At 44.3% G+C, this 24504-nt stretch overlaps 1 protein-coding gene across 5 annotated transcripts in view; it reads left to right on the top strand.

Moving 5' to 3' along the window:
* The first annotated feature begins 17214 nt into the window (after nt 1-17214).
* The window catches only part of LOC127442006 (E3 ubiquitin-protein ligase mib1-like), a 71642-nt gene continuing 64352 nt past the window's right edge, over nt 17215-24504 (top strand). For all 5 annotated transcript variants that reach the window (XM_051699643.1, XM_051699640.1, XM_051699642.1 and 2 more), the window contains exons 1-3: nt 17215-18408; nt 18768-18939; nt 23167-23296. In XM_051699643.1, the coding sequence (XP_051555603.1) occupies nt 18180-18408; nt 18768-18939; nt 23167-23296 (531 nt within the window). In that variant the 5' untranslated portion in view covers nt 17215-18179. The remainder of the gene's footprint in view (nt 18409-18767; nt 18940-23166; nt 23297-24504) is intronic.

Below are 24504 nucleotides of genomic sequence, written 5' to 3'. Positions count from 1 at the left end.
CTAGGACTTATTTAACATTTAACAATGACAAACCATGGTTTACAGCGGAGCTCAGGCAGCTTCATCAGGCCAAAGAGGATGCTTACAGAGTTGGGGATGAAGTCTTGTACAATCAGGACAGGAACACACTGAATAAGGGAATCAGAGTGGCTAAAAGAAGATACTCTGAGAAGCTGAAAAACAAGTTTTCAGCTAACGACCCTGCATCAGTGTGGAGTGGCATTAAACAACTTACGAATTACAGGACTCCTGCCCCCAACCCTGTGGTGGACCAACAACTGGCTGACGACCTGAATGTGTTCTACTGTAGATTTAAAAGGCCCAATCTCACACCCCACACTCACTCTGACCTTCACTTCACACAAACACCAACACCTCCTGCAACCCCCCTCCTCCTACTCAACCTGCACTTAAGATCTGTGAAGATGATGTGAGCCGCGTCTTTCGAAAACAAAGGATAAGGAAAGCACAGGGCCCAGATGGCGTTTCACCTGCATGTCTTAGATCCTGTGCAAACCAGCTGGCCCCCATCTTCAACTCTCTGTTCCCACGTCTATCTGTCAGTGGATTACCAGCTTTCTGACAGACAGACAGGCAGCAGCTTGTGAGACAGGGGAAATTCACTTCCAGCACCAGTACAGTCAGCACTGGTGCCCACCAGGGATGTGTGCTCTCCCCACTACTCTTCTCCCTCTACACCAATGACTGCATCACCAAGGACCCCTCTGTCAAGCTCCTGAAGTTTGCAGACGACACCACTGTCATCGGCCTCATCCGAGATGACGATGAGTCTACATACAGAAGGGAGGTTAAACAGCTGGCTGTCTGGTGCAGTCAAAACAAACTTGAGCTGAACAAGCTCAAAAGGATGGAATGATTGTGGATTTTAGGAGGAACCCCCCCAACACTGTCCCCCCTCACCATTCTAAACAACACTGTGGCAGCAGTGGAGTCATTCAGGTTCCTGGGCACTACCATCTCACAGGACCTGAAGTGGGAGACCCACATTGACTCCATTGCGAAAAAGGCCCAGCAGAGGTTGTACTTCCTTTGCCAGTTGAGGAAGTTCAACCTGCCACAGGTGCTGCTGATACAGTTCTACTCAGCGGTCATTGAGTCTGTCCTCTGCACTTCAATAACTGTCTGGTTTGGTTCAGCTACAAAATCAGACATCAGAAGACTACAAAGGACAGTTCGGACTGCTGAGAGGATTATTGGTTGCCCCCTGCCCCCACTTCAAGAACTATACACTTCCAGAGTGAGGAAAAATGCCGGAAAAATCACTCTGGACCCCAGTCACCCTGCCCACTACCTTTTTGAACTGTTGCCTTCTGGCTGACGCTTCAGAACTCTGAGCACCAGAACAGTCAGGCACAGGAACAGTTTTTTCCCCCAGGCTATCCATCTCATGAACAGTTAAAACTGCCCCTTTGAGCAATAATTAATGTGCAATACACAGCTTAGTCTTTTTATATTTTCCAACACATCCTACCTCTTCTGCCATTACATTCCCTTGCACTGTACATAACCGATTTGTATTTAGATTTGCACTACGTATGTATGTGTATACGTATGTATATGTATGTGTGTGTGTGTGTATGTATGTAAGTGTGTGTGTATGTGTGTGTGTATGTATATATTATATATATATATATTGTCTATTGAGTATTCTATATATACTTTTTTCTTTTCAATATTTATCTATTTTTATTCAATTTTAATTATTTTTTAAAAGTCTTGTTGCTGTTTTTGTATTGTTGTGTACTGGAAGCTCCTGTCACCAAGACAGATTCCTTGTATGTGTAAGTATTCCTGGCAATAAAGCTAATTCTGTTTCTGATTAATATATATATATATATATATATATATATATATATATATATTATATTAGTGGACTAAAGCACTGAGCTGGTGGTCCGATTCCCACAGCCACCACCATTGTGTCCTTGAGCAAGGCACTTAACTCCAGGTTGCTCTGGGGGGATTGTCCCTGTAATAAGGGCACTGTAAGTCGATCTGTTTTGACCTCACTCTGACTGTCACTATGGTCTAAATAGAATGATAACCTTCGTTCCGCCTTCTCTCGAGACCTTATGTAAACGAAGTCATGCCCATGACCCCGGAAGCGGAATGTCACGCACTTATAAAAGCGGGTTAAACTTCCGGCTCGTTCTCTTTACCTTTCTCGCCTCGGAAACCAGGTACAGGTAGAAAACCAATTTAATATTGTTTGTTCACCACTAAATTCATCAGGTGCCTTGTGTCCCTGTGAATTGTGGTGGTTTTATTGCATATATTGCTACATGGTAGTTGAAGCTACCGTTTTATTGTTTCCTTAAGTTACCTATTTAATGTTATGTATCCACTAATCAGTTCATCACCCATTTGGTGCAGGTGCCTTGTGTCCCTGTGAATTGGAGTGGTTTATTGTATATTATATATATAATTGTGTGTGTATAATAAGTGCACTGTAAAAGCTACCATTGCAATGTTTGCTGTATTACCATAAGCTAGTCATAATATACTAGCTATTCACTGTTGGTGGTAATTTCTGTTTTCTGAGTATCCACCAGCAAAGAATACAGTGAATTACTTCATTGCAAAGTTTGGTAAGTATTATAGCCCTATTGTGCCCTATATCACTGTTTGCAGTTGGCTGGGTTTAGTACAGGACTGCTAAGTACGTTTGCATACTGGTGTGGTCCATTGTCCCGGGGTGGGCTTAATTTTACCCTTTACTACTGTTTGCAGTCAGTGGGGTTGATGTAGGCCTGCTAGGCATGTTTGCTTCCTGATACAGGCCAATTTGTTTGTTTGTTTGATTTAATTTACCCTTTACGGCTGTTCGCAGTCAGTGGGCTTGTTTGCGGGGGACACCATGGCTTCTCCATGTTGCCGGTTTTGCAATCAGTGATGGATCCTCGTGATGGACATGCCCCTTATGCCTGGGGATTGCTCACTTAAAGGAGGACGTGGATACTCCTTGCAGTGCAGCTTGTGACCTGCCTAGGGAGGAGTGACTACTCCGCACTACCAGGGTTCACAGCTCTGTGCCTGAGCGTGGTAGGAAGAGAGAGATCTCAGGACAGGACTGGCAATAAGCGATCTCGCAAGCACTCGCATGATCATCATCATGAACCCACTCACAGGTCAAACCGTGAGAGTGTGGGTGAAGTGACTAAGCGTCCGACTCCTGCTCCACCAGTGGAAGGGGGCAGAGCAAATGCGCAAATTCAGATTCTGACTGGTCTGCAGAACTTATCACAGAGGATAGACAGATTTGAGGCTCACCATTCCTCCTCATCCCTGCCCCCCAGCCAGCAATGCGTTCCTCCGCTGGTGCCTCGGCACCATCTTGTAGATGATGACATGGATGAGGTTGATGTGTTGTCTATTTTTGCTCCCTACTCTCTGCAATCAGAAAGGGAGAGCCATCGGGGAGATTCCCATTCAGATAATGCGGAGGTGGATGAGGAATCGACAAAGGTGGAAGAATTTTATGCAAATACTCTTGTTAATAGAGTATTTTATTAGCGCAGCCAAGATTATTGGTTTATAACCACTCGTGACTGAACCAGTTCCTATGGGAGATGTCTGAGAGGGCATATCACAGACTAATTCCCCACCTTCCATTCTGGTGGCAGATGATTACATTTCCATGCTGAGAATAGCATGGAAGAAATCATCTTAAAAGCCCCAATTTAATGCAGGCTGTAGATGATTAGCTAATGCCCATTACCCAGTAGAAACCAGTCTTGGGGATATGCCAACAGTAGAGCAGTCAATAGCATCATGGACAGTCCTAGGGCCAGCCCGTGTTTCTGCTAATCTTCGCTGTCCTGATAAGGAGTGTGCTAAACCGACCACATGATCTCACGCTCTTTTAATGCTGCTGCACATGCGGCTCATATGGGAAATGTTGTGGCTATCCTCCTGGCAGCCTTGCAGAAAAGTGCAGAGGATCAGGATTCCAAAACTCTTATTGATTCAGCTTTGCCGGCTCACTCACAACTGACACGTGATGTAGGGGAGAGTATGTCATCAGCTGTCTTATGTCACAGGCAAATATGACTGGCACAGACTTCTTTTCCATAAGGAATGAACTGATGAATTTGCCAGTAATGCCTGGTCAAGTCTTTCATCCAGATTCTCAGGATGTGCTGGATAGGGCTGTGCGCTCCATTACATTGAGAGAAACTGTCCGACGGGCTTGTCGGAAACCAACCCAGGCCTTCAGACAAAGGTCTAGAGTACCTCAAAAGCCACAGCATTCTGCTGGAAGTGCAAGGTCTGCTTAAAAAAAAACTGAGTTTTACTCAACCTACTTCATAGTTCCAAAAAAAAAAAAAAAAGATGGAGGTTATCGGCCTATTCTCGACCTCAGGCGTCTCAACCAAACCTAAAAGTACTCCCATTCAAAATGATTTACTCAAAGACAGTAATGCAATCCATAACTGCAGGAGAGTGGTTTACATCCCTCGACTTAAGACGCATATTTCCATATCCCGATTTGTCCATAACACAGGCCTTTTCTTCGCTTTGCTTTCCAAGGCCAAGTTTTCCAATTTCAGGTTCTACCATTCAGCCTATCCCTGGCACTGAGGGTCTTTACTCAGATGGTCTTGGCGGCCTTGGCCCCCCTTCAATTATTAGGTATCAAAATCCTGCCATATCTGGACGATTGGTTAATCTGCACCCCTTCTCGAGATCAAGTGGTACTGAACACAGAGAAGGTACTGGCCCATGTTCAGTCTCTGGGGTTTACAGTGAACTGTAAGAAGAGCAGTCTCCAGCCTTGTCAACAAATAATCTTTCTTAGATTCTACCTCAATTCTGTGACAGTGTATGCATGTCTCACTCCTCAGAGAGTAGACAAGTTGGTGAAAGCGTTAAGAAACTTTTCAGCCAGGGAAACTGGTGACTGCTCACAAGGTTCAGAAACTGCTGGGACTGATAACAGCAGCATCAGTGGTGATTCCCTTGGGACTGCTGAAGGCACATCCCGTACAGAGTTGGTTCAATTTGTTTCATCTCCACCCAAAAAAAAAGGACAAAGAGGTGAGGTTGTAGGTGACACAGTCCTGCATATGGGCCCTGCTCCCCTGGAAAGACAGGGACTTTCTGAGGAACCCCACAGGAAAATCTTCCTCACAGAAGATCAGTGATCACAACTGATGCATCACTGACAGGTTGGGGAGCAGTCTGGGAAGGCAGGTCCGTAAGGGACATGTGGAAGCCCCCTTGGTTATCAGAACATATACATGTACTAGAACTGAGGGCCGTGCATCTTGCTTTCAAGGGGCTGTACACCACAAGCATGTACTGGTGAGAATGGAAAGCACCTTGATAGTGTACCACATAAATCACCAGAGGGGAACAAGTTCATTACACTGTCTCCAGGTGGCGAAAGAACTACTAAGATGGGCATGGCCCCGATTGACACCTCTGAGAGCCATTCACATCCCAGGTGTGGCAAACAGAGTGGCTGACATTTGTCCAGGACAGGGCCTCTCCCAGGTGAGTGGCGGTTACACCCGGATGTAGTGGCCTAAATTTGGGCCCGATATGGGGTAGCCCTGGTCGATCTCTTTGCATCCAGGGAAACAAGTCATTGCCAGGAGTGGTACTCCCTCATGGTACAGAGGGGCAGCTTAGGCCTAGATGCTCCATTACAAGAATGGCCGACAGGGTCATTCTTCCCCCTTTTCATCTTATTCCTCAAGTACTCAGGAGGGTCAGGGAGGGTCATTACACAGTTCTGCTGGTAGCTCCACGCTGGCCATGAAGACCATGGTTTCCAGACCTGTTTCAGCTAATACAGGGTTACCTGTGGCAACTACCATCATGAGCAGATCTTCTGTCAAAAGCAGAGGGACAGATTCGGCATCCAAACCCAACTGCCCTGCGATTATGGGTTTGGCATTTGCGGGTGTGTCTCTCAGCAGTTAGAAGAGACTGACTGTGAGAAACTGAGCAATGCTAGAGCTCCATCTACTTGAGCTAATTACTCACTAAGATGGAGAATCTTTTCAGACTGGTGTTTGGGCGTAAAAGTTGACCCAGTAGTCTGTCCTGTGCTGCTTGTTCTTCACTTCCTGCAGTCTCAATTGGATCAGGGCAAAGAAGCTTGTAAAATTAAAGTTTATGACTCAGCTATCTCAGCATTTCATGAGGGGGTGAATGGCCTGCCATTGGGTCGACATCTTTTAGTGTGTCAGTTCCTGAAGGGAACTCATCACTTGTGTCCAAGCCGCGCTTTGCAGACACCAAGCTGGGACTTACCTCTCGTTTTGAACTCTCTCACTAAATCTCCCTATGAGCCGATTTCTGAAGTAGTTTTGAAAACATTAACACTCAAGACGGCTCTTCTATTGGCTCTCTGTTCTGCCAGATGAATAGGAGAACTGTGCGCTCTCTCTGTTAGTGAGGATTGTTTAAGATGGAAAGCAGATGGCTCTGGGGTGTCACTTTGGCCTAATCCTGCTTTTTTACCGAAAGTGCTTGATCCCCAGTTTATAAATCAAGTACTGGAGGTGGTTTGATTTCAACCCTCTTCCTCCTCACAGGCAGAGCAGGAGGAGTTACTCACTCTATGTCCAGTTAGGGCATTACGTACCTATGTAACTCATACTCAGCCTTTAAGGAAGTCTCATTCTCAGTTTTTGTCTGCTACGGAAAAGCCAGATTAGGGTTACCGCTCTCCAAGCAGCATTTGTCACATTGGTTGATTGATGTCATCTCCCATGCATATGCAGGAAAAGGGTTTCCGATTCCTACAGGAATACGAGCCCACTCAACCAGAAGTGTAGCCACTTCATGGGCTGCACTGAAAGGAGTTCCTGTGGGAGATATTTGTGCTGCAGCATCATGGTCTACACCATGTACATTTACAAAATTTTAATGAGTTGACTTAACTAGTGCAACACCTGTCAGCACTGCAGTTTTGATGTCTGTTGCCCAGCGAGGTTTGAATAGTTTGGATTCTGTAGTTCCTTGCGACCCTGTTGACATGAGTCATCCTATTTAGACCGTAGTGACGGTCAGAGTGAGGTCGAAACAGATCGTAAATTATAAATATAAATATGGATCTGTGAGACTGAAGAATGACCGTCACTATGCTTGTCGCTCAGAACACTGGGGCGTTCAAGGTAAGAGAACGAGCCGGAAGTTTAACCCGCTTTTATAAGTGCGTGACATTCCGCTTCCGGGGTCATGGGCATGACTTTGTTTACATAAGGTCTCGAGAGAAGGCAGAACGAAGGTTATCATTCTATTTAGACTGTAGTGACGGTCATCCTTCGGTTTCACAAATCCATAGTTATATTCATAACTTACGTTTTGGATAAAAGCATCTGCCAAACGCATAAATGTAAATATATATATAGCAATATCCAACCCCTGGGCTGAGGAATTGGTGAATATTCTTGCTTTAGTGATTTTGCATTGAAAATGAAATTAATTTATTTAAAAAAAAACGAAAAACCTAAATACATTTCTAAATTCAAATTGCACTCCAAATGAAACAAAAAAGCAATTAAAATAATGAAGTGATAAAAGAATAATACATATATACACAGTGCATCCGGAAAGTATTCACAGCGCTTCACTTTTTCCACGTTTTGTTATGTTACAGCCTTATTCCAAAATGGATTAAATTCATTATTTTCCTCAAAATTCTACAAACAATACCCCATAATGACAATGTGAAAGAAGTTTGTTTGAAATCTTTGCAAATTTATTTAAAAAAAAAACGATGTACATCACATGTACATAAGTATTCACAGCCTTTGCTCAATACTTTGTTGAAGCACCTTTGGCACCAATTACAGCCTCAAGTATTTTTGAGTATGATGCTACAAGCTTGGCACATCTATTTTTGGGCAGTTTCTCCCATTCTTCTTTGCAGGACCTCTCAAGCTCCATCAGGTTGGATGGGGAGCGTTGGTGCACAGCCATTTTCAGATCTCTCCAGAGATGTTCAATCGGGTTCAAGTCTGGGCTCTGGCTGGGCCACTCAAGGACATTCACCGAGTTGTCCCGGAACCACTCCTTTGTTATCTTGGCTGTGTGCTTAGGGTCGTTGTCCTGTTGGAAGATGAACCTTTGCCCCAGTCTGAGGTCCAGAGCGCTCTGGAGCAGGTTTTCATCAAGGATGTCTCTGTACATTGCTGCATTCATCTGTCCCTCGATCCTGACTAGTCTCCCAGTTCGTTCCACTGAAAAACATCCCCACAGCATGATGCTGCCACCACCATGCTTCACTGTAGGGATGGTATTGGCCAGGTGATGAGCGGTGCCTGGTTTCCTCCAGTCATAATGCTTGCCATTCAGGCCAAAGAGTTCAATCTTTGTTTCTCAAGGTCTGAGAGTCCTTCAGGTCCCTTCTGGCAAGCTCCAGGTGGGCTGTCATGTGCCTTTTACTGAGGAGTGGCTTTCGTCTGGCCACTCTACCATACAGGCCTGATTGGTGGAGTGCTGCAGAGATGGTTGTTCTTCTGGAAGGTTCTCCTCTCTACACAGAGAAATGCTGGAGCTCTGTCAGAGTGACCATCGGGTTCTTGGTCACCTCCCTGTCTAAGGCCCTTCTCCACCGATCGCTCAGTTTGGCCGGGCGGCCAGCTCTAGGAAGAGTCCTGGTGGTTCCAAACTTCTTCCATTTACGGATGAAGGAGGCCACTGTGCTCATTGGGATCTTCAATGCTGCAGAAAGTTTTTTCGTTTTGTATTTTTAATAAATTTGCAAAGATTTCAAACAAACTTCTTTCACGTTGTCATTATGGGGTATTGTTTGTAGAATTTTGAGGAAAATAATTAATTTAATCAATTTTGGAATAAGGCTGTAACATAACAAAATGTGGAAAAAGTGAAGCGCTGTGAATACTTTCCGGATGCACTGTATATACACCTTTCCATTTACCATCAGGCAAGTTTCCGTCTAAAATGCAGGCGTAAAATTACTTACCCAAATGAAGACATAAAACCAATTATAAATGTAAAAATAATAATTATAATGATGATAATAATCACTGAAATATAAATCATGGTTCGAGGTGAATGTGTTTTGTATTTGTGGCAGCGGGGGCGTGGTCAAGCATCTCTCCGGAGAGAGAGAAAGCGGTAAGGGCGCTTTACACCTGAGCTAAATTATGTCTAACACCTGTCTCTAATTTCAGTGAGCACGGGGAGAGCGGCATAAATAGAGCGACACAGCACTTAGTCGGGGAGAGAGACTGGACACGACAGAGCCGAGCCAGAGCAAGGATTTTTAGTAGTGAAAGTTTATTTGTGAAAGCAGTGTGTGATAGTGTTTAGCTTAGTGCTTAAAGGAAAACTGTAAAGTGGTGTGGTGAAGAGGGAAAAATAAAGCCTCACCTTAAGAAGGAAAACTGCTTCTCGCCTCATCTTTTACACTGGTGCCGAAACCCGGAATTGAAGTTTGGGTCGAAGATGGATGGAGGTCGTCCCGTAGAGTCCTCCCAGTTGGCGGAGATCCTCCAAGCCCTCGCCAGCCTACATCAGAGCCACCAACAGATGCTGCTTGAGCTCCGACAAGATCAAGACCGCCGGTTTGTCGAGCTCCTGGATGCTCAAGCCGAGGACCAGCAGGCGATCCGGAGCCTCCTCAGCCAGGAGGCGTCCTCAGCCGTGACCCCGGACACTCCCACGCCGTTACCCCCGCCAGCATTACAGAAAATGGGGGCGGCGGACGACCCTGAGGCCTTCCTGGATTTGTTTGAGCGGACTGCCAAGAACAGGGGCTGGCCGCTTGGCCAATGGGCAGCCCGACTGATCCCACTATTGTCCGGGGAAGCCCAGCTCGCGGCTCAACAACTGCCAGTGTCGAGCCTCCTGGCCTACGGAGATTTAAAAAGAGCCATCTTGCAACGGGTTGGTCGCACTCCGGAGGAAAGTCGTCAACTCTTCCGGAGCTTGAAGTTGGAGAGCTCCGACCGCCCGTTTGCCTTTGCCCAGTGGCTCCGTGACGCCTGCCGAAGATGGCTGCTAGCGTGGGATCGCGACGTCCAGGAAATTATCGACCAGGTGGTACTGGAACAGTTCACAGATTGATTGCCAAAAGGGACGGCGGAGTGGGTCCAGTGCCACTGCCCGGCGTCGTTGGAGGAAGCTATCCGACTTGCGGAGGACCACATGGCGGCGATCCCGAGGGCGGAAGAGCCCTCCTACATTTTCTCTGCTCCCTCTGTTTCTTCCCCCTCCCCTCTCTCCTCTCATTCTGCTCTCTCTCCAGGTCCCGTTCCTGCCCCACGCAGACGAGGAGGACCTCAGCCCCTGAGACCAGTTCCCCGGGTATGGGAGGCGACACCTTCCCCTACTCCAATGCTCCGCTGCTCTCCCCCTCAGGGGGGGGCGCCCGCCGACGCAAGTGCGGGCGTAGCGCCTGGGCCGGCCTGCTGGAGGTGCAGAGACCCGAGTCACTTCCGAGATCAGTGCCCTCTGATGGAGCTGGGGATGGTGGTGCGGGTCTCTGACCTCCCACAGGCTGCCCCCAACTGGGCCGGAGCGTACCGGATACCGGTAAGTGTCAAGGGGGGTACTCACCAAGCGTTGGTGGATACCGGTTGTAATCAAACCACTATCCACCAACGCCTGGTTCAACCCGAGGCATTGGTCACAACTAAAACGGTGAAGGTGAAATGTGTACACGGGGATATTCACAAGTATCCGGTGGTGACCCTGACAATTACATTTCGGGGGAAAAAGCATAGAGTGGAGGCCGCGGTTAGTTCCCGCCTCACCCATCCGCTGATTTTGGGGACTGATTGGCCTGATTTTAGAGTTTTATTAAAGGGAATTTGCACGGGTGGGTCCTGTATGAAAATAGGGAGATGTGTGATGTGCGATGCTCTGGCAGGGGAGGCGGAGCCGGGGCCGTCCTCGACAGCTCCACATCATGATGACGAGAGAGAGGGAGAGGCTGCAACCCCTCCCCTTCTCAGGGAATTCCCTGACGGGGATTTCCCTTTGGAGCAGTCGCGAGACGAAACCCTCAAACACGCCTTCGACCAAGTGCGAGTCATCGATGGTCAACGACTCCAGCCTGACATCGCCCTTTCATACCCCTATTTTGCAATTATAAATGAGCGGTTGTATCGAGTGACACAGGACACTCGGACCAAAGAGGATACAACCCAACTTTTGATTCCAAGGAGCCGTCGGGAAATGATATTCCAGGCGGCTCATTATAATCCCATGGCGGGTCACCTAGGAGAAATCAAAACACTGAACCGTCTAATAGCCCGTTTCTATTGGCCGGGCATTGGCGGCGATGTCCGCAGGTGGTGTGCGGCATGCCGCGAATGCCAGCTGGTTAACCCACCGGCCACCCCAAAAGCGCCATTGCGCCCTCTCCCTCTGATCGAGGTCCCCTTTGAGAGAATTGGAATGGACCTCGTCGGGCCATTAGAATGGTCAGCACGCGGACATCGCTTTGTATTGGTCCTAGTGGACTATGCAACGCGATATCCGGAAGCAGTGCCTCTTTGCAACATCTCAGCACGCAGTGTTGCGGAGGCATTCTTCAAAATAATCTCCTGGGTGGGGATTCCGAAAGAAATCCTCACCAATCAGGGCACAACATTTATGTCACGGACACTACGCGAACTGTACGAGTTGTTAAATATTAAATCGATTCGCACCAGTGTATACCATCCTCAAATGGATGGCCTGGTGGAACGATTTAATAAAACCCTCAAAAACATGATTCGTAAGTTTGTGCACAATGATTCTAGAAATTGGGATAAATGGCTCGACCCCCTGTTATTTGCAGTACGAGAGGTCCCGCAAGCCTCCACTGGCTTCTCCCCATTCGAGCTGCTGTATGGGCGACGCCCACGCGGCGTGCTTGATGTATTGCGAGAGGCCTGGGAGGAAGGACCTTCAAACAGTAAAAATGAAATTCAGTACGTTCTTGATCTTCGGGCAAAACTCCACACTTTGGGACAACTAACACAGGAGAATTTGCTCCAAGCTCAGGAACGACAGCGCCGACTGTATGACAGGGGAACTCAGCTAAGGGAATTTGCACCGGGAGATAAAGTACTTGTATTGCTTCCCACATCGAGCTCTAAATTACTCGCCAAGTGGCAAGGACCCTTTGAGGTCACACGACGAGTGGGAGATCTCGATTATGAGGTTAAACGAACCGATAGAGGGGACGCTCGTCAAATATACCACCTCAATCTCCTGAAATTGTGGAGGGAGGCGGTTCCCGTGACGTTGGCTATGGTAGTTCCCGAGAAGGCGGAGCTCGGACCGGAGGCGAGTTCAAAACATAAACAGTTCACCCCAGTCATTTGCGGAGACCACCTCTCACCGAGCCAACTCGCGGAGTTTGCTAGGTTGTAACAGGAGTTTGCAGATGTGTTCTCCTCTCTACCGGGACGCACAAACCTCATCCATCACCACATCGAGACCGAACCGGGGGGGGTGGTACGTAGCCGCCCCTATTGATTACCCGAACACAAAAAGAAAATTGTTCGGGAAGAATTGGATGCGATGCTTGATATGGGGGTAATAGAAGAATCCCACAGTGATTGGTCCAGCCCAGTTGTTCTAGTGCCTAAGAGCGACGGGTCTGTTCGATTCTGTGTGGATTATAGGAAAGTCAACGCGGTGTCTAAATTTGATGCATATCCAATGCCTCGCGTTGGTGAGTTGCTTGATCGGTTGGGCACTGCTCGATTTTATTCGACATTGGATTTGACAAAGGGTTATTGGCAGATCCCCTTGACACCAATTTCCCGTGAGAAAACCGCCTTCTCTACACCGTTTGGATTACACCAATTTGTGACACTTCCGTTCGGTTTGTTTGGAGCCCCGGCTACGTTTCAGCGTCTCATGGACTGAATCCTCAGACCGCATTCAGCTTACGCCGCTGCCTATTTAGATGACATCATCATTTATATTATGTTATATATATATTATAGTTATGCCCTCCGAAAAACTATCAAAACAGCAAAACGCCAGTACAGGAGTAAGATTGAAGGACAGTTTAACACCACCAATTCTAGAAGCATGTGGCAGGGAATTAACATCATCACGGACTTTAAAGGGAATAAAAACTCCGCCATGAACACCGCTGCCTCTCTACCGGATGACCTAAATACTTTTTATGCTCGTTTCGAGGGAAATAACACCGCCCTCGCGGAGAGAGCTCTCACGGCCGAAGCTACAGAGGTTAGTTCACTCTCCGTCTCTGTAGCGGATGTAACCCGATCCTTCCGACGGGTGAATATCCGCAAAGCCGCGGGTCCAGACGGCATTCCGGGCCGCGTCATCAGAGCGTGCGCGAACCAGCTGGCTGGTGTTTTTACGGACATTTTCAACCTTTCCCTCTCTTTGTCTGTAGTCCCCACATGCTTTAAAACATCCACCATTGTGCCTGTTCCAAAACAATCGAAAATAACTTGTTTAAATGACTGGCGTCCTGTTGCTCTGACCCCCATCATCAGCAAATGTTTTGAGAGACTAATCAGAGATTACATCTGCTCTGTATTACCACTCAATCTTGACCCGCTGCAGTTTGCTTACCGTAACAACCGCTCCACTGATGATGCCATTGCATCTACAATACACACTGCTCTCTCCCACCTGGAAAAAAAGAACACTTATGTGAGAATGCTGTTTGTAGACTACAGCTCAGCATTCAACACCATAGTGCCCTCCAAGCTAGATGAGAAACTCCGGGCTCTGGGCTTAAACAGCTCGCTGTGCAGCTGGATCCTGGACTTCCTGTCAAGCAGACGCCAGGTGGTTAGAATAGGCAGCAACATCTCCTCATCACTGACCCTCAACACTGGAGCCCCGCAGGGCTGTGTTCTCAGCCCACTACTGTATTCCCTGTACACACATGACTGTGTGGCAACACATAACTCCAATGCCATCATTAAGTTTGCTGATGACACGACGGTGGTAGGTCTGATCACTGACAATGATGAAACAGCCTACAGAGAGGAGGTGCACACTCTGACACACTGGTGTCAGGAGCACAACCTCTCCCTCAACGTCAGTAAGACAAAGGAGCTTGTGGTGGACTTCAGGAGAAAAGACAGAGAACACAGTCCAATCACCATCAATGGAGCACCAGTGGAGAGAGTCAGCAGCTTCAAGTTCCTGGGTGTCCACATCACTGAGGAACTCACATGGTCCGTCCACACTGAAGTCGTTGTGAAGAAGGCTCATCAGCGCCTTTTCTTCCTGAGACGGCTGAGGAAGTTTGGAATGAACCGCCACATCCTCACACGGTTCTACACCTGCACTGTGGAGAGCATCCTGACTGGCTGTATCTCCGCCTGGTACGGCAATAGCACTGCCCACAACCGCAAAGCACTGCAAAGGGTGGTGCGAACTGCCAAACACATCATCGGAGGTGAGCTTCCCTCCCTCCAGGAAATATATACAAGGCGGTGTGTGAAAAAAGCTCGGAGGATCATCAGAGACTCCAGCCACCCGAGCCATGGGCTGTTCTCACTGCTACCATCAGGTAGGCGGTATCGCAGCATCAGGACCCGCACCAGCCGACTCCATGATAGCTTCTTCCCCCAAGCAATCAGACTTCTGAACTCTTGATCTCCCACGATCAAAATACATCAGCCCTGCACTTTATTACTCTTTTATCTCACACCGGACTGTCATAAATTATATTACTGTCATTATATTATGTCTCTCTTAACAACTGACTATCAACCGACAGCCTGAATGTCAATACAGTACAATACTGTACATTCTATATATATACTTTTTTCATATATATTTTAATTTTTATTGAATAATGTGTATCTATATAGTATCTATATAGTAAAAAACAAAAAAAACAAAAAACAAAAACAGCATATTGTATACTGTGCAATGTATGTTATTATTGTATATTGTTGAGTGTAATTGTGTATAACAGATGTTTAAATTGTGTTGTGTTAATTTGATGTTTTAAGTTGTGTAATTATGTATAACAGATGTTTAAATTGTGTTGTGTTAATTTGATGTTTTAAGTCGAGTTTAATTATGTATAACAGATGTTTAAATTGCGTTGTGTTAATTCGATGTTATTGTAAATTGGTATATGTCTCATCACTGTCACGACTGCTATGTTGATCGGAACTGCACCCAAGAATTTCACACACCATTGCACTTGTGTATATGGCTGTGTGACAATAAAGTGATTTGATTTGATTTGATTTGATATAGCAATGATTGGCAGCGGCATATGCAACATCTGAGGGCGGTTCTGAGATTGCTGCGCCGAGCGGGACTCACAGCGAATCCGAAGAAGTGCGTGATTGGACGGGTGGAGGTACGGTATCTGGGGTTCCACTTGGGCCACGGGCAGGTGCGTCCCCAAATTGACAAGACAGCGGCGATTGCGACCTGCCCGAGACCCAAGACCAAAAAGGGGGTGAGACAGTTCCTGGGGCTGGCTGGCTATTATAGAAGGTTCGTACCTAATTATTCGGACGTCAGCAGCACGCTGACTGATCTCACTAAAAAAGGAGCTCCAGATCCGGTCCAGTGGACGGAGCAGTGTCAGTGGGTGTTCACGCAAGTTAAAGCTGCACTTTGCGGGGGGGCCGCTTTTACATTCACCTGACTTCTCTCTTCCTTTTATTTTAAGACAGATGCTTCAGACAGGGGACTGGGGGCCGTACTTTCGCAGGTGGTGGAGGGGGAGGAGCGCCCGGTGCTGTACATCAGCCGTAAGCTCTCGTTAAGGGAAACTAAGTGCAGCACCGTAGAAAAGGAGTGTCTCGCCATCAAGTGGGCGGTCCTCACTCTCCGATACTACCTGCTGGGGCGGGTCTTCACCCTCTGCTCGGATCACGCCCCACTCCAGTGTCTCCACCGCATGAAAGATACTAATGCCCGGATCACCCGTTGGTATCTGGCTCTTCAGCCGTTTAAGTTCAAGGTGGTCCAAAGACCGGGGGCGCAGATTGCTGTCGCCGACTTCCTTTCCAGGAATGGGGGGGGGGAGTGGTAGGCAGGCCGGATGCCGCCCCGGCCTGAGTCAGGCGGTGGGGATATGTGGCAGTGGGGGCGTGGTCAAGCATCTCTCCGGAGAGAGAGAAAGCGGTAAGGGCGCTTACACCTGAGCTAAATTATATCTAACACCTGTCTCTAATTTCAGTGAGCACGGGGAGAGCGGCATAAATAGAGCGACACAGCACTTAGTCGGGGAGAGAGACTGGACATGACAGAGCCGAGCCAGAGCAAGGATTTTTAGTAGTGAAAGTTTATTTGTGAAAGCAGTGTGTGATAGTGTTTAGCTTAGTGCTTAAAGGAAAACTGTAAAGTGGTGTGGCGAAGAGGGAAAAATAAAGCCTCACCTTAAGAAGGAAAACTGCTTCTCGCCTCATCTTTTACAGTATTATTTTATGTTTTAAACACAGATGTATAGACTGCAGAGTTGTGGTCACAATTAACTGCTCTGTGGAAATAAAGTGAACTGAACTGAGGTCATTTGCAGCACTCATAGATGACACTGTTCTTGCAAAAACAAACAAACAAAAAAACAATCGGAAGACAGAAACAAAGAAAGAGTGAGAACCTTTTACATGCTCGTGTTCCATGAGACTGCAAGCCTCCTGTACAAACAGCGCGCCATACATGCGCATAGATGGCTTTTCTGTCATCTGTTCTTAATAATATAATAAAGTGTGTTTCTTCAAGCGCGTGTCTGTGTATCATAAACGTGCGACTAGTCGACTAATGGCTTAAATGAACTCCTACTAGTCGACTAGGAAAATATTTGGTCGGGGCCAGCCCTAATTGTAATGGCAGTGCAGATGAAATAGGGTTATACAGATTTGAAACAACCGTTTTTCATCTAATCAAGAATGCAAAAGTATCTTGGATATGCATCTCTGTATAAAAAAAATATAGCTTTGAATTTCAGTTGATTTAAGATTCTAGCACAGTGGTTTTCTTTTCAGGATGTGGCATAGATTGTTTACTCTAATTGTTATTTTAAAAAAAAATCATGTTAAACATTGCATGATTCTAAAATATTTTGCTTGAATTATCCGCAGATATAAATATCAAATATTTGATATTGTCAAATGATGAGAGGAATCCATTTACGAAACACTTTCATACCGCTAGATCTCACGGATTATTTTGTGTCTGCTCACTTTAAATCCTATCGTGACGTCATTTTACACGACGGGAACTGCTGGATGCCAAACAGTCCCACCTCCGCTGGCTCGAGCTCTGATTGACAATAATGGCGACGCGTTCATCTTGAGTTGCGCCCAATGAAACATCCCACAAGAACGCATTTTCAGCGATTCTCTTAGACGTTTAAAGCATTAAGATTGATTTTAAAATTGCCTGAAAGAAATATCCACAGGATCCTTTTCGGCGGCGAGGAAATCTCAAGGTCTGTTGTTGGAATAGTTGGGAAAACACCAACAAAGGTCTCTTCATCCAAGGCGATGTGGCTGCTGTTTACAGACGTGAGCGTGTGATTGTTTCGGGCGTGAGGAACTGCGATAAGTTGATCCACTACCATTTTCAGGAATTCTGTTTTCATTCGGTATAAACTGGGGACGCTGCTGGTTTATATCCATTGGATTGCATGCATTGGGAGCAGCGCTGATTCTGTCCAAGCGCTTATCTCGCGCAGATATTCGCAGTCGTGCCACGCGAAGTTGGACCATCTGTTGAGCGTCTCGCGACTGCACTGTTAATATCGCGGGCCATTTTTCTTTTGTTTTTTTAAATTTCACGATTAAAACGACGGTTGCTTTTTCTGAACTGAAAGACTTTGCGGCTGTTTTGGCAAAGTCTGGTTACTACTCTCAACTTCAGGAAGGATAGCTATAGTCTGTTAGCCCAGACTAGCTAATTAGCTTCAGCTAACGGACTGAAATGTACTCTTGTTTTGCCAAATTAACAACTCGCTTATTATTGTAGCTTGAACAGCTCTCAGACGGTTTTGAATAGTTCACTGTTGAAAGTCTATCGTTTGTTTATTTACAGACTACTCATTTTCTGTATTAAACAAGCTAGGTCACAATTTTCGTGTCCTTATCGCTAAGTTATCCTATCCTTACCAGCCACTGACCCCGCTGTAAACGGGGCGAATCATTGAATTTCAAATCTTACGTATGCGAGCTGGCTCAACGGCTAGCTAAATTCATCTTCATCGCGGTATTTGCTCTTAAATGACCACCGGTAGGAATAACAGGGTCATGATGGAAGGAGTGGGTGCTCGAGTTATCCGGGGGCCTGACTGGAAATGGGGTAAACAGGACGGAGGAGAGGGGCACGTCGGCACCGTGAGGAGTTTTGAGAGTCCGGAAGAGGTGGTTGTGGTGTGGGATAACGGCACCGCCGCCAATTATCGCTGCTCCGGAGCGTATGACGTGAGGATATTAGACAGTGCGCCCACAGGTGAGACTGTTTAAACTGATGCAGTATTAATCCAGTGCATCAGTCACCTGATCAGCAATTTCATTGTTTTAGAATACACGTTAAAAGCAAACACGTTGTAATAGCTTGTATTATTTTGAACAAGCATTGTTGCATTATGCAACGTTTAAAATATCATTAATATGCATTCAAATATCATAAAACTTTGTTTGATGTGTATTTATATATGAATACGCATGACCTGCTGACTTAAGCATTATATTGTTAATTAAAGTGTTCGCTACCCATTGGCTTTTACTGTCATACCAGTTTAGAAACCCAAACTGAAGTTTAAATGAAACAGGCGGAGGACACTAACATATGTAATTGCAATGTAACAGGGATCAAGCACGATGGCACCATGTGTGACACCTGTCGGCAGCAGCCCATCATCGGGATCCGATGGAAATGCGCAGAGTGCACCAACTATGACCTCTGTACCACCTGTTACCATGGTGACAAACATCACCTGCGCCACAGGTTCTACCGCATCACCACACCTGGCAGTGAGAGGTGAGTGTGGCTTTCCTCACTGTGGTCCTGACTCCTGGATATTATTCCTTCTGTGGATGAGGTAGCTTCTTTGGACAGTTTATTATACCCAACATGCAGCATCTTCTACAGTTATGGACTGTTGTTGCTAGGCGACAGGTAGGCCACTCTTCAGAGTCATTGGTCACCATGGTGTGTACATCAATGTGCGAGACTTGTGTAAACACAGTTTACACTTAGGATTAAGTCTATATACTCCTTTAGGTCAAAGTTACATCGATCTTAAAGGAATGTTTTGGGTTAAGCTCAATCAACAGCATTTGTGGCATAATGTTGTTTACAACAGAAAATAATCTCGCCTCGTCCCTTGTTTATGAAAAAACAAGCAAAAATCTTGGTTGCAGTAAGGCATTTACTAACAAATGGAAGTAAATGGGGCCAATCCACAAACAATGAAATGCACGTTGTTTCAAAAGTATAGCCACAAGACAAACATTATGTGTTAACATGATTTTAGTGTGATAAAACCATTTATTAACCTTATCTGTATAAAGCTATATTTAATACTGGGATAACAGGGTTTCTTTCTCATGGCAACGAAATTGTAATATTGGATATCAGTTTACACAGGTATGATTAGTAAGCATTTTTATCACACTAAATTCATGCAAATGCATATGATGTTTACATCTTGTAGCTATACTATTGAAACGGTGTGCATTTTAGCATTTATGGACTGGCCCCCATGCACTTCCATTGTAAGTGCCTTGCTGTAACTGCAGTTTTTGCTTTTTTAAAATAATTGTTTTTGTTTTTATAAATGAAACCCTATGCCACAAATGCTGTCGATAGAGCTTAACTTGTCTTGAACCAGGAAGATTCTTTTAAAGTCGGCATGAAATCAAAATTGGATCCTGTTTGTTGTAATAATGCATGTTACTTGCCTTATTGTGAATGCTTCATCCATGCATATTTGCTGTTTTATTAAAAAAATAAATTATCGCGCAATTTTTAATCAAAATGTCATAACTTGCTCTTCTGGAGATATGACTGACTCTTAAGTCAGTTTTAACCCCGCCCCTCAAGAGTCTTGTAAACAAACGTGGCGTCAAACTCCCGTTCCTTACCCCAAACTTCCTTGGTTATGGGCCAGCTGGCATGAATTTACATTTCCAAGGAGGAGGAATAATGGTGAATTTGCGGTTGTGTTTGAGACATTTCACGCATGAATTGCTGAGTGATCACTAATGAATACAACCTGAGATCATTTTTGATACAATGCAACTCGGATGCCTTTGGAGTTTATTCATATTTTTAAATGCAGATATCTTGGGATGTACAGCATAAGTGTTTTTTCTTAACCTTTATAGTATTTAGTGTATTTTGATTCAAATCGTTGAAAAATTGTGATCTTTTACTTGCTCATTTCTCAATGGCTACAGCCTCGTCTTAAGTGAAGACTCAAGACTCGAGCAGCACGATTGAAGGGGTTTGTGTTTGTGTCTGTGTCTCCTGCAAACTCGCATTCAGATCTGCCTCCAATCTGGTATGCACCGCCCATGTTTTACAATCCAATCAACAACCGATGGATACAGTCAAGTCCCCACCCTAAATGTTTTTCTTTTTCGATAAGCCATTTCACTCGAAAATACATCACAATACGGAAGTTGGTCGCAATTTCAGATTCATGCCGACTTTAACATTTATATTATTAATGAACCATTTACCATTTAATTAGAGCTGAACGATTAACCAAAATAAAATTGAAATCACGATATGACCCAGTGCGATTTTCAAACCGCGAAGGCTGCGGTTTAATTAAATTAATAAATAGTCTCAACGCTCTGCCCACTGTGCTGCACCTATGTGCACGGCTGTTTTGTCTGTAGTGTGTAGTGCTTTCTTGAATACGTTTCAGAGTGGTTCTGTGCTCCATACTCGCAAAATCTCTATCTGGTGCCCTGAGTGACAGATGTGCTCTGAGTTCAGTTAGGTGTGATAACATGCACTAGGTTTGCGCAATTTACCGGTTCTAATGAAGTATCGCGATACCAAAAAAATTAAAACGGTATATCATCTTGTTGCTAATTTCGGTACCATATTACAATATGCTGTCATTAGCAAAATGATATGAGATGTGACAGTTTTGAAATGAAATCAATGACAAAATAAAAAACCTCTGGATATGGCCAAGTGTGATTTATTAAACAGCAAAAGAATGTAATTTAATTAAATAATGAACAGTCACATACGCTGCACGCTACAGAATGAACAAGAGGTGCCGCTCTGCTCTGTCATCTGCTTCACACACGCATGCATGCGCACACACTACTGGTGCTTAATTTTCACGCAGTGTGTTTAGAGTATAAATGGTTGTTAACACCTAAATTAACTCATCGAGTGCAGCTCGGAGATTTCAGCTCGAGAGTCGTGGCGGGATTATCCCAGCATTAATGGGAAGCTTGATATAACTAACCCGTAAAAACAGTAAGAACTGTCAAAATAAAAGTCCCGCTTAAATGAAAGCTCTATTCAACTGGATGCGTGAAATTGAAGACAGAAAAATATAACTACAGTACAAAAATGTAATATTCAAAAAGTAGCAATAATACTAATCATAACAATTCTATACTATTAAATGGTGGTTTTAATATTATTATTATTATTATCTGTAAGCAATATCACAAATGCAAGTGTTTATCAGCATGTGATTCAGCCATAGCAGCCTTGTGCCACAGGTAATCAGATTTTTTTTTCCATTAATGTTTTCATTAATACTATGAAGTTAGCTATGTTGTGCAGCATTTTAATTTACCAAAAATAAGATTTTTTTGGTTTGTAAAAAAACTAAACAAACAATAATTATTATTTTTATTTGATTAAAGCTGTATGTATCAATTTGATTAAAAACCATTTGATCATAACATTAAAACATTTAACATGGAATCCAGAAAAATTCAAACGGAAAACGCATAATTTGTTTTTTATTTGTTGATTATCGTATCGATAATCTATAAAACTAGGTTGCATGTCTGCCATGATCATGAAACAAGAAACATGTTCCATTTCTGAATGTGTTTGTGGCTATTTCTGTTGGTATGATCTGTGGTTAGTTTATGGGTGTCCAAAATATATTACCAAATACAAGCAGACATTGATTGTTTATAAAAAGTCCTAATAAAGTTAGAATAACTCTGTGCTATCCTACTAAACTTTTTCATATGAAATATAAAAAATGGAATGGCTATTTTGTTTCTAGAGTTGCCATCCATTTCCTTTTTTCCTGGCATGAGTAATGTCTCTTTCACTGTCTCCATATGGTAAGGCTATTAAGAAATCTAGCAGTTGAGACGTCTCTCGTGGCAGCCATCCATAACTGCCCTCAACAAGAGTTCAAAGAAACAATAGGTCATCTCAACAGCTGGTCCCCTTTTAAATAAGTGTGACTCCCTTTCCCTATTGAGAATGCTTACTGCAGTACTACAGACAAAGACAGTGAAGAGACTCTTCTGTGAAGATATTACTGGGTGTTTCTTTTGGCAGCTGCTGTTTCAAGTCGTGGTTTCCAGCTGCTAACCATATGCCTTTAGGGCACATATAACCTTAATACCGATATTTTATGTGCAAAAACAATCAATTCATTCCAATTATTTTTCCCTAAGTTAATTTTTTTGTTTGTTTGTCATTAAGTCTCTTGTTTTAGATTAAGATTTTCCAGAGAAGTTGATCAGTAATTTCAAACGGTGAATGCAGAACCTAAATTCACTTTTTGGTTGGCATTTTTGTTTTGAGAAAGCTTTTTGTTGTTATGGAAGAGAAGTAAACACATGTCAGTAAAGCTGAAGGGTCATATACAACCATCTGGCAACCTGGCTGCTGTGCTTCTGTATAGGGCAGCCTCCAGATGGGATAGAAGCAAACTAGTGGAGAAACCAAAACATTAAGAGGAATAGAAGTTTCCCAGAGCTTTTTATTCCAGGTGCAATTTCATGAGACCTCAAAGGTAAAATGTGAATTAAGTTGAACTATAAAGCCTTAAATTAGCTGTTTGTGAGATGGTACATTGGAGGAAGTTATTCTTCACCTCTGGCTCTTAATATGTTAGTTCAGTGATTTTAAAAAACAATTCGCCTTCACTTACCATTTTGTTTATATAATTCATATGTTCTGGGATTTCTAAGCATTCATTTCTCCACTTTCATTGATTTCTATTTGCATTGAGTAACACACTCCTATGTGTTTGCGCAGAGTACTTTTGGAATCACGTCGCAAGTCAAAGAAGATCACCGCCCGAGGCATCTTTGCAGGAGGACGGGTGGTGCGGGGAGTGGACTGGCAGTGGGAGGACCAAGATGGAGGGAATGGCAGAAGAGGGAAGGTAATGCTTCAACATGTTCTGGAATGCTTGCGGCATCTCTTATTAGATGAGGGAAGATCTATCTGTCCAGTACTTTGTCTGTGACGTGTTATGCTCCTGCATGTTCGCTGAGGTGCAGTCTTCATACTCATTGCTAAATAACTGTTGAGAATGTAAAGCAATTTTTTTAGACTAGATGCAAGGGTTGCTTAGTGACAAAAAAACCTTTAAAAAGTAATATTCCTATAGTGCAGGGTTCAGCACATAAAGGGGTACACAGAGAGAGGAGCTAGCAGTTTATTTATAGGAAGTCCCTCACACATGCGTGCCAGTCTTCCTCTTTATATTATCCTTTATCATAAACATTCAATTGTCATTTATGATCATAATCATAATATAAATGTTTATTCATTTTAAAGGAATGTTCAGAGTTCAAATCATCATGTTTTATGTGGTTATAAACTGAACAAACATACAGTGCGGTTCAAAAGTCTGATTCGGATTTTGAATATTTTATTACATAAAATGAATTTGAAATATTTAAGATTCCACACAATTTCTAGGTCACTAATCAAATAAGCAAATTTGTGTTATTAACTACATTAACACCTTTTATACAAAAGGTCAGATTTTTATTAACATTAAAGCAATCATGATGCCGTATAGATTTTTATGAAATTTAATATGAAATTAATCTAACGTCACACCGCAGGAAACCGTGCTTCCGGGTTCTTTTGAGCAGCAGATTTCAATGGTGGAAATGGGCAGCACTGCAGTTTTAATAATCTTTTAAGCTTTGTAGAATGTAATGTCTGTTAATGTTAATAAAAGTTATTATAAAGGAATATTTATGGTTTACAGCGAAGAAATTATGTGGGTTCTTTTCTGAATTATCGGCAAAATGAGTTTAAACTTGGTTCAGTGAGCCTGTATGATTTTGCCGGACATGTAACAGATTGATGAATACACATCCTCACACATTTAACACGCTTATAAAGCCTAAGAATTTAGGTACTTACGCCGGGTTCACAAATCCTCCGTGAGCGGTGTGTTTTCATTTCGGCGCCCATATTAACAGATTACTCTGTTTCCACTGCAAGCGAGAGTCGTGAAGTGACACGTCCTAGGCGCAGCAGTGAAGGATATTTTCGGCATTGGCCTATTTTTGCTGTGCGGCTCACGCTGAGCTCAGTGGCACTGTGTGCAGTACAACACTAAAATAATCAAAA

This window comes from Myxocyprinus asiaticus, chromosome 6 (genome assembly GCF_019703515.2).
Source record: "Myxocyprinus asiaticus isolate MX2 ecotype Aquarium Trade chromosome 6, UBuf_Myxa_2, whole genome shotgun sequence".
Classification (NCBI taxonomy): Eukaryota; Metazoa; Chordata; class Actinopteri; order Cypriniformes; family Catostomidae; genus Myxocyprinus; species Myxocyprinus asiaticus.
Note: the sequence above shows the minus strand (reverse complement) of the source record. Positions and strands in the feature narration are given on the sequence as shown.